The 16,179-nt window shown below is 35.7% G+C and overlaps 1 protein-coding gene and 1 long non-coding RNA gene across 3 annotated transcripts in view; both read right to left on the bottom strand.

Moving 5' to 3' along the window:
• LOC124168809 (TOM1-like protein 2) overlaps positions 1–16,179 on the bottom strand; it is a 29,183-nt gene that overhangs the window by 7,746 nt on the left and 5,258 nt on the right. Inside the window, exons 5-10 of one of the 2 annotated variants that reach the window (XM_046547126.1) lie at positions 13,033–13,356; positions 8,493–8,617; positions 6,565–6,734; positions 4,640–4,844; positions 2,889–2,970; positions 835–885 (exon numbers count right to left, since the gene is read on the bottom strand). In XM_046547126.1, coding sequence (XP_046403082.1) covers positions 835–885; positions 2,889–2,970; positions 4,640–4,844; positions 6,565–6,734; positions 8,493–8,617; positions 13,033–13,356 — 957 coding nt within the window. The remainder of the gene's footprint in view (positions 1–834; positions 886–2,888; positions 2,971–4,639; positions 4,845–6,564; positions 6,735–8,492; positions 8,618–13,032; positions 13,357–16,179) is intronic. The other variant, XM_046547127.1, reaches the window with a different exon arrangement.
• On the bottom strand, positions 8,621–11,434 carry LOC124168811. Its single transcript, XR_006866989.1, has 2 exons — positions 9,792–11,434; positions 8,621–9,309 (listed from the first exon to the last, which is right to left on the bottom strand). It is a non-coding gene; the product is annotated as an uncharacterized LOC124168811 (long non-coding RNA).

Here is a 16,179-nt window from a genome sequence, read left to right as displayed (position 1 = left end):
ATTGAATAAGGTGGCATTCTAAGCATAAAGTACTTTTGCTTTCAAAAATTCAGGGTGATAGTGCGTAGTTCATTCAGTTCAAGTTCTTGATAGAGCTTTTACGTCATTCAGAACTTTATAAATATATTTTATTTACTTTAAATTAGTTTACTATCTGGTAGCATGGGAAAAAAGTCAGATCTTCCATTTAAAACCAAGAGCAAAGCTTTTTGATGATGGAATACAGTGGGAACATTTTTAAAGTGTTTGACAGAATAAAATGAATTGTAAGCTCTGCATAATATTAAAGTATTTTTGGAGCTGAAGAGCAGCCAAAAAATACTAAAAAAATTTAGTATATTCAAGACCATCACAATTTCACGTAAGCTTTCTCTAACTGGCTGCTTTCTAAAGAACAATATTCGTAAAACCTATAGCTAAATATTAGCATCTGCCCCAAGCATGAAGCCGTCTATAATTAAGGGAACAAAAATTACCATCCTACGTAAACTTATTAATTCATCAAGTCAGAAAATAATTAATCAATACCATCAAAGTATTTTTTTAAATTTCTATTGCAAAAGAGAAACATTATATGAGACAAAATAGACTAGTAAAATAATTTAATGCTGTCCTACCTGTAACTGGTTACATAGTGATTTGAAACTGTGATCAAAGAGTACTTTTGGTGCACATTGGTGAAGTTTTTTACATACACTTACAAGAGGAAAATATTCTGAGCATACTGGCTACAAATTGCATAATTATCTTGTTAGCTGTAGAAAAAAAGTACATAAAAGTGGCTAGTGATTGTTAGTAGTGCACTGTAATAACTTATTTCTTTCATTGACTCACCCTATCTTCCAACCATGCCTCCATTTCACGGAAATCACTCTCCCGTGTGACCTTTTATTTTGGCATTCAGGATGGCACATCAGAAAATAAGAAGCAAACAAACACAAAAGCAAATTACAAACAACATATAAAATGATAAAGTACAGTCATGCCTCATTCAGTAAACACTTAGTACAAAGCTGCTCCTCGACAAATTACAAATTAAGCTTTCAGCTAAAATAATTATAATTTCAAAGGACATAGGCTACAGCCAATGCCAAATGTAGTAAACGGACTTTCTTCATTAATAAACAAACTTAAGTGATCAATTCTTTCATTTATGCTAAGATGAAATAGAAATGCTGAAAGAAAGAAATCCTATAGGGAGAAAAATATAGCAAGATGACAAGAATGAAATCAATGCCATGAGAATAAGATACAGCTGTGAGCGAGGTTAGTCCATATATTGATCCCCTGGAGAATAAAATAAATTTTGAATAACTTGCATTAACGAGTGTTTACTAGGATGAAAGGTTATTATCATCTTATCCCTGTTTCATCGGTGATAACATTGAACAATAGAAGAAGTAAGTATTCAAAGCATGATTGATTATATCATGAAAATTTTGTGTGAGCTGGCAAGGGATAAAAGAGTGGGGATATGTGCTAAACATTCTAAGCACTAACAAAGACAATTCACCAGTGGTAGATCCCATAAACAAGCAAGCACAAAAATTGAAATTTTCTTTTATGACAATGTGAAAGGGCAGGGTGGAATCATCTTGATGACTGTTCAAGCCTTGAAGAAAAAGGAATGGGACAAATTTATTGATAGAGGTTAAACATAGAACTAATAGGTTGATCAGACTGATGAATATGATGAGGAAGTACAAAGATGAATTAGGGATGGCAGATGAGTGAAAAAATGCTGTTTGATGGATTCAAGAAATGACACTGACAACAAGGGATACGGAATACGTCAACAGATTTTCTTCAGCAAGATCTACAGAAAACTACCAAAAATTAATACAGAGAGAAATAAAACACGTAAACTAGAATTCAGCATGACTGTTTTTTAAAACACAAAAATAAATACAAACAAGGTAAACATAATTTCAAATAATGAGGAAAACCAAACTTCAATGAATCATGGCAATAACTGCAAAAGAATTACAAGCACATAATATCCTTTGGATGAATTCTCTCCTCCAGTATGCTTCAGTAACAATACATGAATGGCCTAAACTGACTTATTTCAACTCTAAATAATTCCTGACCACATGACCCTGGTCTGAGTATATTTGCATCATGTGTTGACATTTAACTTGTCACATTTTCACTACCTCAACTCTTTAAAACAAAACTCAGTAAATTGAAATGCCATCATGAAAAAATTCCCATTTAATGTAACTTGATTTTTTCCCCGAGAGATACATGGTAAACAATGAATTTTTCATGATGCAAAATTTCATTTCATAAACATTAAATACCAATGTAGGCCACAAAAACGAAAGCACAAATAAAATAATCACGTGAGTAGGTTTCAATTTTTTGACCACTTCTCAATCTCCTTCCCTATCTAACATTTATCTTCAGTGGTGTCCTCCCAAAGTTAAATATATTTACATATACTCCCATCCTAAAATATTGGTGATAAGAGTAATCTTGGTAGCTTGGTAATCTGAGTATCTGCCCAGAAAGCAGAAGATCCATGGTTCGATTCCAATTTGTGGCAAAATTTATCCATGTTTTTTCCGCCATCATCCATCATTCCCATGCCACTGCAGTGTGTAGCATCCTGCGTTTGCGTTCCTATCACTTTGTTTCATCTACTATTGGTATTTAATGGTGAATTCATGCATGTCAATAAGAATATATGAAGTTGTAAAAAATTCACATTATTTCACTTCCCAAATTATTATAAAACAAAATTCATTTAAATACTTATGTTTCTCTCAATGATTTCCACTACTCAATGACACCTATTCATGAATAATTCACAGAGTAAGACCTGATTTAAGTCCAAATATGTAGAAAATGAATCTTTGATGTAAAACACCAACAATTTTTCTTACCGGTTGCGATCTCGTCTGAGCTACAGAGCCCAAAGAAGCCGTTGTTTGGTCAGGATCTAGGTTGTCTTTATACGTGCTACCACTGCAATGAAAATTATAGATTTATTTAATTACATAAAGCAAAAATATTATAAATAAAATAAATAACAAGGAAGAATTATTTGATAGAGAAAAAATACATAGGGTAGAGAATATTACATCTAAAGAGAACTGAGAGGAGAGCCTATCTTAGGACTGTTGATGAATGATGATAATGATCAGACGGTATAAGTGTATAAATGTAACCGAAAACTTAGGAACCTAAAGTAATACCAAATTCAAACTGACAACTGTAACATACAAGCTTTCTTAAAGCTTAATTCATTCATTTAAAGCAAGGGTCTCCTGACTTAAGCCTGTGGGCCAGATGCAGCCAGCAAGGTCCTCTCATTTGGCCCATATAGATCAGAAACCAAAGACCATAGAAAAAAAAAGTACCTAAATTACCATTATTCTGCAAAGATTGGCAAACTAAAAATTATGTCGACAATAAAAGGTGAGGTTGCTTTTATATGAGGTCTTTCAAGTGAACTTTCCCTCTATGTTTATATTTCTGGATGTAATTTGGAAACTTTCATTAAAATCTTAGGTATGTGATTTTATTGCATAATTTCACAGTAAGACTGCTGTGCCACTGTTGGGGGGGTTCCAACATTTCCAACCACTTCTGGTTGCTTTATCAATGGATTATGTCAAGGCAGGATTTTTATTTATGCTCATATGTTATCTGGATTAAGTGATATTGGAGAGGGTTAGACAGGAAAGTGGAAGGAGAAGTTGGTTGACGAGTTTGATATTGTTTTTTTCTTATTGTGTCTATCTATCTAAATGGTAACAAGCAATGATGAAAAACAATATCAAATTCAGCAACTGACCCCTCCTTGTAACTTCCTCTCCTCTTGATGCAGATAGCTCATAAATACCATTAAAATTGTGCCAAGTAATATTTCTTTTAAAAAGCTACCTCAATCGGTGGGGAAATGTGGGAACCACCATAACAAAGATGAAGCAACATACCCCAAAAGTTTTTTTTTTTTTACTTCTTTAACTCTTGATTATATTGGCTAATGAAGGTAAGGAGAGGCACAGGTGATACAAAAGTACGGATAATCAAGAATACAATGAAAGTGGACAGAATAAGGACACTCTAGTCCATATTGTGAAAAACAATAACAAGTCTAGCATTTACACATACCGTATTTCTCCGAATATAGTCCCCCCCCCCCTAATTTTGAGGCTTCAGTTTTGGGAAAAGTTAAAAAAAATGCCACAGGGGAGAATGACGCCTCGGTAGCTTAACTGGCTAAAGCACTCGGCCGGAAATCGAGGGATCCGGGTTCGAATCCTGGTCAAGGCGAATGATTTTTCCTCTGTGGATTTTTCGCACTAAAAAAAATGCATTTGAATATAGTCCCCCCCTTTACTTTTACCGCAGGCATTTTTAGAAAAAAAAGGGGGGACCATATTCAGACATATACGGTATTTTTTAGATGAATTTTATAGGGATGCATGAAATTTTCAAGTTTTCTTATATTCATCCAGCATATTCTTCGAAAGTTCTCCGAGGAGAGAAAAAGCCCAGATAATCCCTAAACCAGATAAATGGGCCTATGATAGGCACCCATGACATTTTTAAAGAAGAATGTACGCATAGCCATGTTGAGGCCAGTCTTTCATTCAGAGAGCTGAAAACAAGTTCAGTGTGTGCCTACCCTGCTTTGCTCGACTCATAGGTCACATTCCGAGATTGGGCAAACATGTCAAATTCGGTGTCGTCTGCAGCACCAGATGCAGCACCCCCCCGAGCACCTCCCCCTTCAGCACCACCCTCACCACCACCCCTCTGCTGCGAGCCATGCTGAGCCGGCACGGAGCTGATTCGACTAAGTTGGGAGGTGACATTGTTTGAATTTATACCTGAAAAGAAAAGAAGAAATATTACAATGACCAACTTTGATGGAGTCAAAAATTCCCTCAAAGCCAAAGGAAAATACAAGGGATGAGTCAATTTCAAATGTCGATTCTTGATTCCACCAATTCTCGGGATGGAATCAGAATTGAGAATCGATTGCCTTAAGTCGATTCCGATTCCATGGATTCCAGGAAGATAAATGTTTTGAACATAGACTATATGCTTGGGGCAACAAGGCTGCCACACACCTGAGCCAGTGTGCAGTGTACATTATTAAGTTAGCAATTTATGGCTGAAAGAGTGATAGTGTTTATTGTTTTATTAAAGCTGAGGATATATCATTATAATACTAATTCACTAATTTTAATAAATATACTTTTTGGGTCACATAATTGTCTTGGTTGTTTTATACCATTTGATTCTTAAATTTTAATGACAGCAATGCTGCAGACAAATCAATATCCCACCAGGAAGTATGAATAAGAATTCATGGGATCGGAATTGATAATCGGAATTCAATCAGAAAGAACTGGAATGGTAAAAAAGGGGAATCAGTGGGGATCGCACTCATGCTGCCTGCTGACCTGCAACACAGCTGGAGCCGAAAAAAATTTTCTGCCCGCTGGAAGGAAGAATGGGGGAATTGATGAACAGTTCCTGACCCCACTATGGTTTAACTTTACCCCATACTTTGTTTAGACAATGACCAAAGTGCAAGTTCCTCTATGCCATACCACGTCGCATCAGCCTACTCCAAAGGCGTCAAATTTGAAATTTTGGACATACAGCAGGCTCTCGATTATCCGGCTGCTGTTTATTAGGGTTGCAAATTATCCGTGCATGATTTTCACTATTGCTCAATTTTTTCTGTGATCTTTATAATAAAATGTTATTGGACGCAAAATCATCGGAATTACTGCATTAAAGCTAGGATACATATTATTTCTGTAAGAATCCCCTTTGTAAAACGGAAGTGATCGCGCGCTAGCTGCATTCATGGGAGCACCATGTTCCTGTTTTCCAAGCCTCGCAGTGCACGACTGTGCTCCGTGATCACGGATACACGTCCCACAGCAGTTGCAACCCGGGCAACTTGTGCGAGACGCGACTACGTGGCATGGTGCCTGACAGTGTAGTTTCCAACGTCGAGCAGTAGTTTTGAAGCATTCGTGCAAAACACTTTTATGTATCCGTGATCACAAAGCCACAGATGTGTGGTTTTCGAAACCAGGCCTTACATGGAGCATTAATAATACGAGTACAACCACGTTATTGCCGTTAAAAAGATTGCGAATTGGCAAAGAAAGCTCTCATAGAGTCTGGGAAGCACTCTAAAATAACAGAATAACTGCATAAATAATAATACACTGTTTGTTTTAGGTAAATTATGAACATTGCAAGACATTTAAGAGAAAGTTTGGGATATCTATGTTTTCCGATTTTTCGTGCCATCTCTCCCCATCATTAGCTCGGATAATCGCGAGTGTGATGTACTTGAATTTTTCGAATGTTCGTAAGTCGAATGTTCGCATGTAGAAGACTTACTGTGCATCGGTTCTTAAGCAGTTATTACCAAAAAAATTGGTGTATAAGTGAGGTCGTCATGCATCTGATGATAGTATATCCATGGGTCGTATATCCAAGGTCCTACTATACCTGAGTCATTCATAGAGACAGTCAAGCAAGGGGCTTTATATGCTATAGATTATCATTTAACAAACTTACTAAGACCAGCAAGCTTGCTTCCTAAGCCCCCAGCAGCTGCAGGCAAGGGTGCAGCTGCAGCCTCTTCACTGAGGTCAATCAAAGACTCGTCTGCTTCTTTACTAGCCTCTTGCCGGGCAGCAGCAGCAGCCTGATTCCCTGCTTCCCTATTCTTGACAAATCTTCCATATCTATAAAAGAAAAGAAAATGTAGGCAGGATTTCTTCTCATAGAATGCAATACAAAATGCACTCTCAGGATTTTCTTGGCTTAAAAGAGGCAATTTGCCAGTTTGGCGAACATGGCCTTCTGTTATAGAGCCTACAATTTGCCAGTTGTCTCACATTATTTAGTAACTATTTTCTACTCACAGTATTTCCACTTAAATATCAAGCTAAAATTCCCAGGCTTCCAAAGACTTTAAAGATGGCATTATTATTAGGCTTGTTTGCCAATAAATTGTTGTTTTTTTTGTTGATTGTGATTTAGTTTGAAAAATAAAAAGACCTTTCCTTTTCCATTTTTCAATCTGATGCCTACTTCCTGAGCTATTCAAAGCATAAAACTGATGGCCTTAAACGATTACACGAGTTGAAGTTGTCATGAGTTCATGCAAAGCTGACAGCTGTTCCTCAGCTACTTCATACCTTACCTTTCCCTTCCATTTAACTAAGTCTTTTAACAAATTTAGGATCTGAGTTAACCTACTTAATCCCTACTTCCAAAACATTCCAAAAATGTTTTTTTTTACCAAGCATTCATCATTATACCTGATAGAACATGATTAGATGTATTGAAGCGCAAGCCATTAAACATAAAAGAGTGTACTACAGCATAAAATCAATTTCTGAAAAAAGTACTGATCACTGTCGCATTAACTGGATGGAGAAAGCACAACTTTACTCAAATGACCATGTCAATTGAAAAATAGTCACAGATCACACCAATTGACTAGGTCACCAATGAACGTGTAATGATGGGTTTTTAAACAGCCAAAAAATCAAATTGTTCACTAAGCTATGAACTGCAGAACAGAACATGAGACTTGAGTTTCTTACTGACAAGAGAAAAATGAACAATTGGGTTCCCAATTGTTTAATATCACCAGCATGACTTTCTCGCTTGATTTCTATTTATGTTTCTCATTCATTCACTCTGCTCCCCTGATAAATGTGACAAGAAAAATTTAACACGCCAAACAGCACGTCGCTTTACGTTTTGCATCAAATGAAAATATTTAAAATAGGGTAGTTTCCTTCATCAAAGAAAACGAAAGGCATTGATTGTGATTCGTTACCCACCATTAGTGTATTCAAAATATACTAATTATTTTGTTTTAGAAATAACGGTTTAGACAAATGGCAATGGTCCATTTTTATCCTCATTTGAAAAGGGCCAGATTGGCGCCCATGCGATGCCACTCCACTTGACATCACAGGGACCTAGTTTCTATATGAGAAGATAGGAGTTATACATCGTCTGAGGTTACCAATGCATGCATGAGGCGTAGAGCTCAGGGAAACATGTCTTAATAATCACTTATTAAAACTGGCTAAGGTCGGAAAGTTTTCTTCATTTGATAAGGTATTAATAATCCTTATTTAAGACAAGCGCTACCAGCCAGCAGGATACTCAGCTACCCGCTAGCAGCCTGCGTCATATCAGCGCTAAGCCTCCTCTCAAGGTCGCCTCACAGGGGGGCAGCGGGAACCAGAAATACGTCACACGGAGAGATTTCCCGGCATTCATACTTACGCGTCGCGTTTTCGCGCGCTTGAAAATTTTCACTTTTCATTTAATCGCGAAAAATAGATATCGTCATTTAAAAATCTAAATGCGTGAAATACATACTCCAGGTGTAATAATCTTTCGATTTAGGCAATAAAAAAATAATAGGAAACCACCCTATTATCCCTGAAATTATACTGGTCAAAAAAATGGTTACTTACCGCAAAAATAAATTGTTCAATTGGTCATTTATTCTGAGCAAGTCTGCAGTCAGTTCATCGTGGGCAACTTTACCAATCAGATCTACTAAGCGTGCCTGCATAGCACGGCACGTGGAGTACAGCTCCTGAAATAACACAGTAATTAGATTCAACATGAGGTGCAGATTTAACCCCTCTGAAGAACTTTGCACTTTTTTCCATAAGATTCACTTACACAAAATATTAAATGTTCATCTCAAAAGGAAACCAATGGTTGAGAACTTTACAAGTTGTAAAGTCACACTATTTATGTTCAATAGAGATTTACATGATGGAAAAAGGTTTCAAAGGAAATATTTATTCAATCAAATTCATCTTTGAGATAACAATAAAAGATTAGAACCTAAATATAACGTACACGGAGACTGAAAAAAATGTGCAATTACAAACTGCTGAGTCTTAACGAAATTTACATGTATAAGTAAAGGGACACTGGGAGATTATGAAATTTCACAATCAAGAATGAGATCAGACAATAAACAACATATTTTGTAATACTACAAGATACAACACTACTTTGTGGATCTATAGAATATTGTTGTGCCTGGGTTCTTTCACTAATAGCACAACTTTCTGGCCTTTAAAAAATCATTCCATGTACATATTTTAGTTCTAAAAAAATTTACCTGACATTCACCATTATTTCTTAACAGGACAATGCCCTTTAAAGCATTTTTAGAACTGCTCTTGTCTTCCAATGTTAATTTCATCACAAACAAGAGCATTCACACTGACCAAATTAAAAATAGGAGAATAGGAAATATTGATTTCTTGAACCCTTTCCTTTGTACTGGTTTGTGAATGAAAAACTTTGCTGTTTCTACAATTTGGAACTTTATTTTCCTGACTAGTTTCGATACACTGTATCATATTCATAGGACTAGCAGTACAAGTAGCGTTGCTGTGGGTTATATACCAAAAAGGGGGGGCAAAGAGTGGAAGGGGTGGGGAGGGGAAAGGGGTGGAGAGGAGATGTCTGTAGAGCGCTACATTAGCTACAGCGAAGTGCAACAATGTAGCGCTCTACAGACATCTCCTCTCCACCCCTTTCCCCTCCCCACCCCTTCCACTCTTTGCCCCCCCTTTTTGGTATATAACCCACAGCAACGCTACTTGTACTGCTAGTCCTATGAATATGATACAGTGTATCGAAACTAGTCAGGAAAATAAAGTTCCAAATTGTAGAAACAGCAAAGTTTTCCATTCACAAATCAGTAAGATGGATTTCTACAACGTGAAGGCCTCTACTATTCAGTGCACCTTTCCTTTGTATATTGAAAAAGTTTAAAAACCCTGAATCTTCAGATTTTCTTACCAATTCAACCTTCTGAATGACAAATTTAAAGGGGAGCATACACAATAAACAACACAGCCATTTCCATTGTATGGCCAAGGTGGTGGGGTGAAATTTCATGAGTTTTTGGGTAACACAGATTTGTTTGAAAAAATAGTATAGAAATCTTACTGAGTCATGATCACAACTGCAAAAGTTCTGAAATTGACCCTATAGCCAATTCTACCCTTAGGCACAGAAAGGTATGAAAAACATAAATATTCCCCATGCTAAAAACTAAAGGGACACATTCCATAATTTGATACAAAATGCAGTATTTATCTGCATACCTATGTATATACTAATATATTATGGGAAAAACTAACAAGTCCCGAATGAAAAAATAGTACTGAAACCAAATCCCATATTTTTATTGGAAAAGCAACTTCACTCAGCACGTATAAAAAAATATCTCCTCTTGGTTCCAAAGACCACCACATTCAAAGAGCATTTTTCAGCTAAAAAAAAACATAAATTGAGTAAAAAAAACACAAGCCATTGAAATTTTCAGATATCACTATGCAAGCTGATAACAAAGATTTGATGTCATCATGACAAAGTAAAAGATATACCACTACAACATCTTCAACAAATTGGCAACATGGTCCTTGTATGTAATGATAGTAACCATGCAAGGATGGGAATGATAATCATGGGATGATGATAAAAACCTAGTGATAACATGTGATGATAAATGCCCAAGTGATACCATCAAACATCAATAAGCTTTTCTATTTATCAACCTCTTCAAACTTCCTAATGTTAAAATACTCAGGGTTCCAAATAATGAAATTAAACTAGAGATAAAATAATTCTCTCAACTTTTACAGAAAGCTCTTAATCGCACCATAATGTCATCAAGACTAATTACCACATAAAGCACTGTGACCATGAACAGAAGATGTTGAACCCCAGAGAAAATTCATACTACCATACTTCTTTATCTAGATTTCTTTCTAACCCTTATTCTCATCACTCTCATTCTCAAATGGAAAAAAATTATCACATAACTAGGCTCAAGAGTTTATTGGAGAAATTAAAGCTTTTATTTGGCATTATTAATGCAATGATTTTAGAAACTCAAATTGGAGGATGTAATGAGAGACTTAGAAACAGGATTGCTAAGGATTAAAGTACCCTGAATTCCAAAATGTAGCGCACACTCCTGCATAACATGCATGTGAACCGTTAGCTGTAACCCGCATTTCTCCAAAATGTCACATAAAATTTGCAATCCTATATTAGGAGCAGGACACTCATAGAATCTTGAAAACTGTAATTGATCCTCTCGGAACAACTGCCATTCACATTTTTTCAATATTGCAGAGGTAAATACAAAGCAATTACGCAAGAGAGGGCATAAATATATTTCTCTATTCACTCATGTACATTATGCATAACATGCATTGAATAACATTGAAAATTTTGCAAAAAAATCAAGCATAATGTTCACGTAAGAGTTGAGAATTTAGAGCAGATGGAATTTTGCTTAAAATTACTTAATGCTATGTCTGCAAATCAGGTATTGATTAGTAAGCCAAAGGGTTGCAGCAACTCATAAGGAATTCACAATCCTGCCATTCACTTTTGAAAAACACCTCCAGTTTCAAGTTCCACTCACGAAAATCCAACTAGGGAAGTAGCTTTCCCACAACCTTGCTTCCAACAGAAAATTAAGCAATGAACGAGATGAAAGTAGTGCATGATAGATTGTGTTAGTCTACAGAAAAAATTAAATTACTGAGGCAACAACAACTGGATGATGAGGATTGTTGATGAAAATAAAGCTATTTTAAAGCTTTTTATCATGCTACCAAATAGCATAAGCCATAATTACTTAAATACATTTGTTTAGTAGCGATGTCCAATCAATTGATCTGCTCTTACACGAGGAAATACTTATAAGCTGCTCAGAGAGGAAAATGACGCCATTCCTGTTTGATTAATCAATAGAAGCCACACAACTAACTAGTTACTCATAGTCTTGTAACTTTAGGAGACAGGCCCCAGACAGACTACTTGGCTAGATCCAAATCAGAATCATAATTCAGCTCTTAGTACAATCCCTAAATTCAACAAAGTGTTTTTGAAAATTGCCTTGAAGCTTCCAAAAGAGAAATTGGCTGAAATTGAAAGGAATTAAACTTAACAAATTCAATAATTTACTATAATTATAAGTAAATTAAAAGTTAATGGAAATTTTTTTACAAATATGTACTTCACAACCGGTAACATGGGAACCTGAAGATACTACAAAATGTTTTGCAACTGGTCGCGAAGAAAAATTAAAGTATTCGTGCAAAATTGCCAGTAAATTTTAATTTACAATAACAATAGATGATAGATAATCTGGAAATCTGAATAACGGAAGCATCTCAACAACAGAAGGTTTTTCGGACTTCTTCAAAATTTCTGTTATTTTAAGTTGCATAGCTGAAAATTCAGCTATTTAAGTGGTTTAATTGCTGTCTCAGAGCCTAGCTCTCTTCACGCAAATCCCATGAGAATATGTCAACTAATTTTCAATTTTCTTCTACAAAATATTTCATTACATGATTTGGAGTACCTAGATTTGGTGATTTCGCACAACAAAATTCACTACATACAGCAAACAATGTATAATGCCTATTCCATGAACTTTCTGGACTGAATTAGGAGAGGAATGGAAGTGGGTTGAAGTTTACATTGTACATAATCACACTTAAAATTACTTAAAAACCTATTCTTACCTCCGAATGCAGGATTTGATAATTACCAATAAATTTAAGCAACTAGTAATGAATGGAATTTGCCTTTTACTGCCATTCGCAGTTGGCTCCCTTAAGATTACTTTCACAATTTATCTAGCTTTGCATTTTATGGATGAATAGTTTTTTCAAATATTTTGAATTTTTTTTAAATATTGTCTTTAATCGTTAATTTTATGAATTTAATATGGTTCTCATCATTACTTGACCCTTTGCTCATCAATGTGCCATTTCCACTGATGCCAATGCACTTTCTGATAAAATTAAATTATTTTCTATTCCCGAGTGTTACCTATATCCAAGTAACGCCCATGCATTCCAGATTATTTATCTTCTACCACAAGTCAGAATTCCACTGCATTGAGTCTTAAACAACTCTCCATACTATCACGAATAATTAGCAAAAGATAAATAAGCCTACTTGAAGAAGCTGTAGATCACTGGGATGTTCCTTTCCTGGGTCCATCTCAGCCATCATTTCATTAAAAACGGCAGCATTTCCCTGTACCACCTCCAACTCTGAGCGAAGCTTGGCCAGCTGTTCTTGGGATAGGGCTGTGGTGGAAGCTGTAGGTGATCCTGGAGTGGCAGCTCCCATTCCAGCTGGAGGGGGCTTTGCTTGAACTTGGCTGTGAGGGGGAGGAGGCTGTATTCCCCCTACTCCTGGAATAACGGCTCCAGTGGCAGCTGCCAAGTTGGCTGCCTCAGTTGGTCGGTCAATTGGTATGTCTGGCTCAGGAACACTCTAAATGTATATGGTTAAAGTAAAAAAAATCAACAATGGAGACATTACAATTAAATTATTAAAGCTTTTCTGGTTGGGAAATTCAGGTTCATATTCTGATTGAGGAAAATGATACCTCCTCAGGGAATTTCATCTTTTGGACCTCATAACATATCACTACCAGAGTGTAAAATAAATATTTCATGATACGAAGCCTGGAGTTCTCAAGGCTGAAATGAGTATAAAAGAAGGTCTTCCTATTGCCACCAACAATGAAACTACTTGGATACACTTAATTGGATAACAGCTAAATTTGATGACAATTTAAAATTCATCATAGGCACATACTTTGGAATAAAGGCAACACACAACCCTGACTGACTGAATAGAAGCTATCAAAAACATAATGTAACAAATAATATCTAAAAACTAACTACAATCAATCAGTTTTATTACAATGACCTTGCTCGTGGCAAAACTATTTTTAAAGACTTGGTTCTATAAAAAATGAGAGAAAAATAGAATATCCTGTTTCAATAAAATCATTTCATAAATAGCCAAGGGAGGCAATGTTCATTTCCAAGCCCAGTTTATGTCCAAGGGAAGCCAATAAAGGTAAATGAACATGGGTAGTAATAGACAGGGAGTCACAAAAGTTTTTCTTCCTATAAAAGTATTACACATCAAGTATTTGAACAGCAGCAACAAAAGTTTTAAAAACAAAAATTGTTTACACTCAAGTGTTTTTATTATATATTTTGCATGAAACCAATAGATCATCAATACAGATTTACACAAAACTGAAGTTTGACGAACATTTTTGTAGTGAGCAAGTACATAAGTTTATTCCATAATTCAATGCAGTTTTAATTCAATTTTACATATTAAGTTAAGTAGTATTTACAGTCAAATAGTATGCTGAAATACATCTAGTATGTATTTCAACATACTACTTATCACAAGCAAAATACATAAGGAACTTTGGAAGGGAAATAGCAAGATAGTATTAATAAATGAAATAATAACAGATTTAAATTCACCTACAGACTGGACTTAGAAAAATATCTCACTGGATACCCTACATGGGATTCATCACCAATATCGATTATCCCTTGCATAATTTAATGTTCACAACTATTGCTAAAAACTTAAAATTATCAAACGATTCCAAAAATTGCCTTAAGAAGGGCCATATTTAAGCACAGACTATACTATATGTTAGTGCCTATTGACCTACACCAGAACTGACATCTTGAGTAGAATTCAATCATTCCCACCATAAGTTTAACCTAAACGTCTACAAATTGTACATCCAGCCCAAGCCTAAAGGATACTTCAATCATATTCCACTGAAGCTTGACATTAAATGCCTGAAAGAGTTGAGACAAGAGATGCCATAAAAGTGCTTCTTGGATTGTTGGGCATTTGCATACATTAAAAACAAATGATTGACATAGGAAGACTAAATATTGATTCACTCTGATAGGACTTCTCGCAAAGCACTGATTTCAGACATTTCCAAGTACCAATAATCAAGTTCACTTAATGTCGAAGGAGTACAATCTGACATGACAATTTTTCAAACTACCTCCAGGCCATCTAGCAATTACCATTATCGGCCATGTTAATGACTTCGATAAAGCCCCCCGTAGCTTCCCATCCCAGCCTGTTGTATTCCATGTTCTTTCATTGAAGCCAGTTCCTGATTTCTCCACTTGTGTTTGGAGATAGCAGCAACTATACAAGAGCCCGAGCTCAGGAGCCCTGCATCTTTGATTCAGCCTTGATTTCTTTTTAGAGCATGTGTTGTGTAAACTCTTTCTTGAAGTTTAAGCACGCTACCAAGTTCATTTAATACTGCAATACAGTTAAGATGTGCAATTGAACATAAAAATAACTTATACATAATAAAATATGGAATAATCAATCTCTTTCAGAGGGAGGCCCTAAGCATGGGCTGTTCCGACAATTGCAATATTTTTTTACGAATATTACTCTGGAGCCTGCCTAATAGACCTTCATATTTCGTTTATATGTAGATTTCCCATAGAACAATATTATTGCCCCTTGAAGTTAAAGGTTCCCTTTAATTACCCCTGGAATATTGAGGTTACTAGGTACAATACCCAGAAAACTTTAGTGGGGTTTTTTCTCATTAATTACCCTAAAATTATTACATCCTCAGCTGGTCATAAAAGTTTTTGATAGGGGTTGGTAAGAGGAGGCTCCTGAGGATATGAAATATTGTGAAATCTAAATTTGCTGTATAAATCAAAAAATCAATCAAAAGAAGTATTTAGGAATCCTCAAAATGATTGCCCAAATTTCTATGAAGTCTGGCATAACATGTGACTTATGAAGAAAGCTTCACCTTGGATTACTACTACATCACCTTTCAGTTCGATTTCATTCTTTTATCCTTCTAAATACTTCTAGGGAGAATCATTTCTCAAAATTTTGCTTAGGTGTTTACACTTGCTGAGCACTATTTCTAAGGCCTGATTTTATATTTTAAACACAGACAATGTCTTCATATAATCACTAGATGTGTATCTGCTAAAAATTTGCAAGTCGATTGCAACATTTACTACATTAATATTTGCTCATTTCTTTGCTTCAAATTTTGAGAAGTCTCCACTGATTATCAATCTGTGACTGTAAATAGGTTTTCAGAGTTATTTTCACTTTTCTGCTACAAGTAAAGGTAGCTTGTTTACCTTCTGTTTTCTTAATTTATGTAGACTTTTAAGTTACCCCATTGCCCACATGAATATAATAATTAAACTCCCTATGTTTCCCCACCCTTACACCCACCCCTTTTCGCCACATAAAACGTCACTTTCT

The sequence above is a fragment of the Ischnura elegans genome, chromosome 12 (assembly GCF_921293095.1).
Source record: "Ischnura elegans chromosome 12, ioIscEleg1.1, whole genome shotgun sequence".
NCBI classification, from domain to species: Eukaryota; Metazoa; Arthropoda; class Insecta; order Odonata; family Coenagrionidae; genus Ischnura; species Ischnura elegans.
The sequence above is the reverse complement of the archived record's forward strand: the minus strand, read 5'-3'. Positions and strand labels throughout refer to the sequence as shown.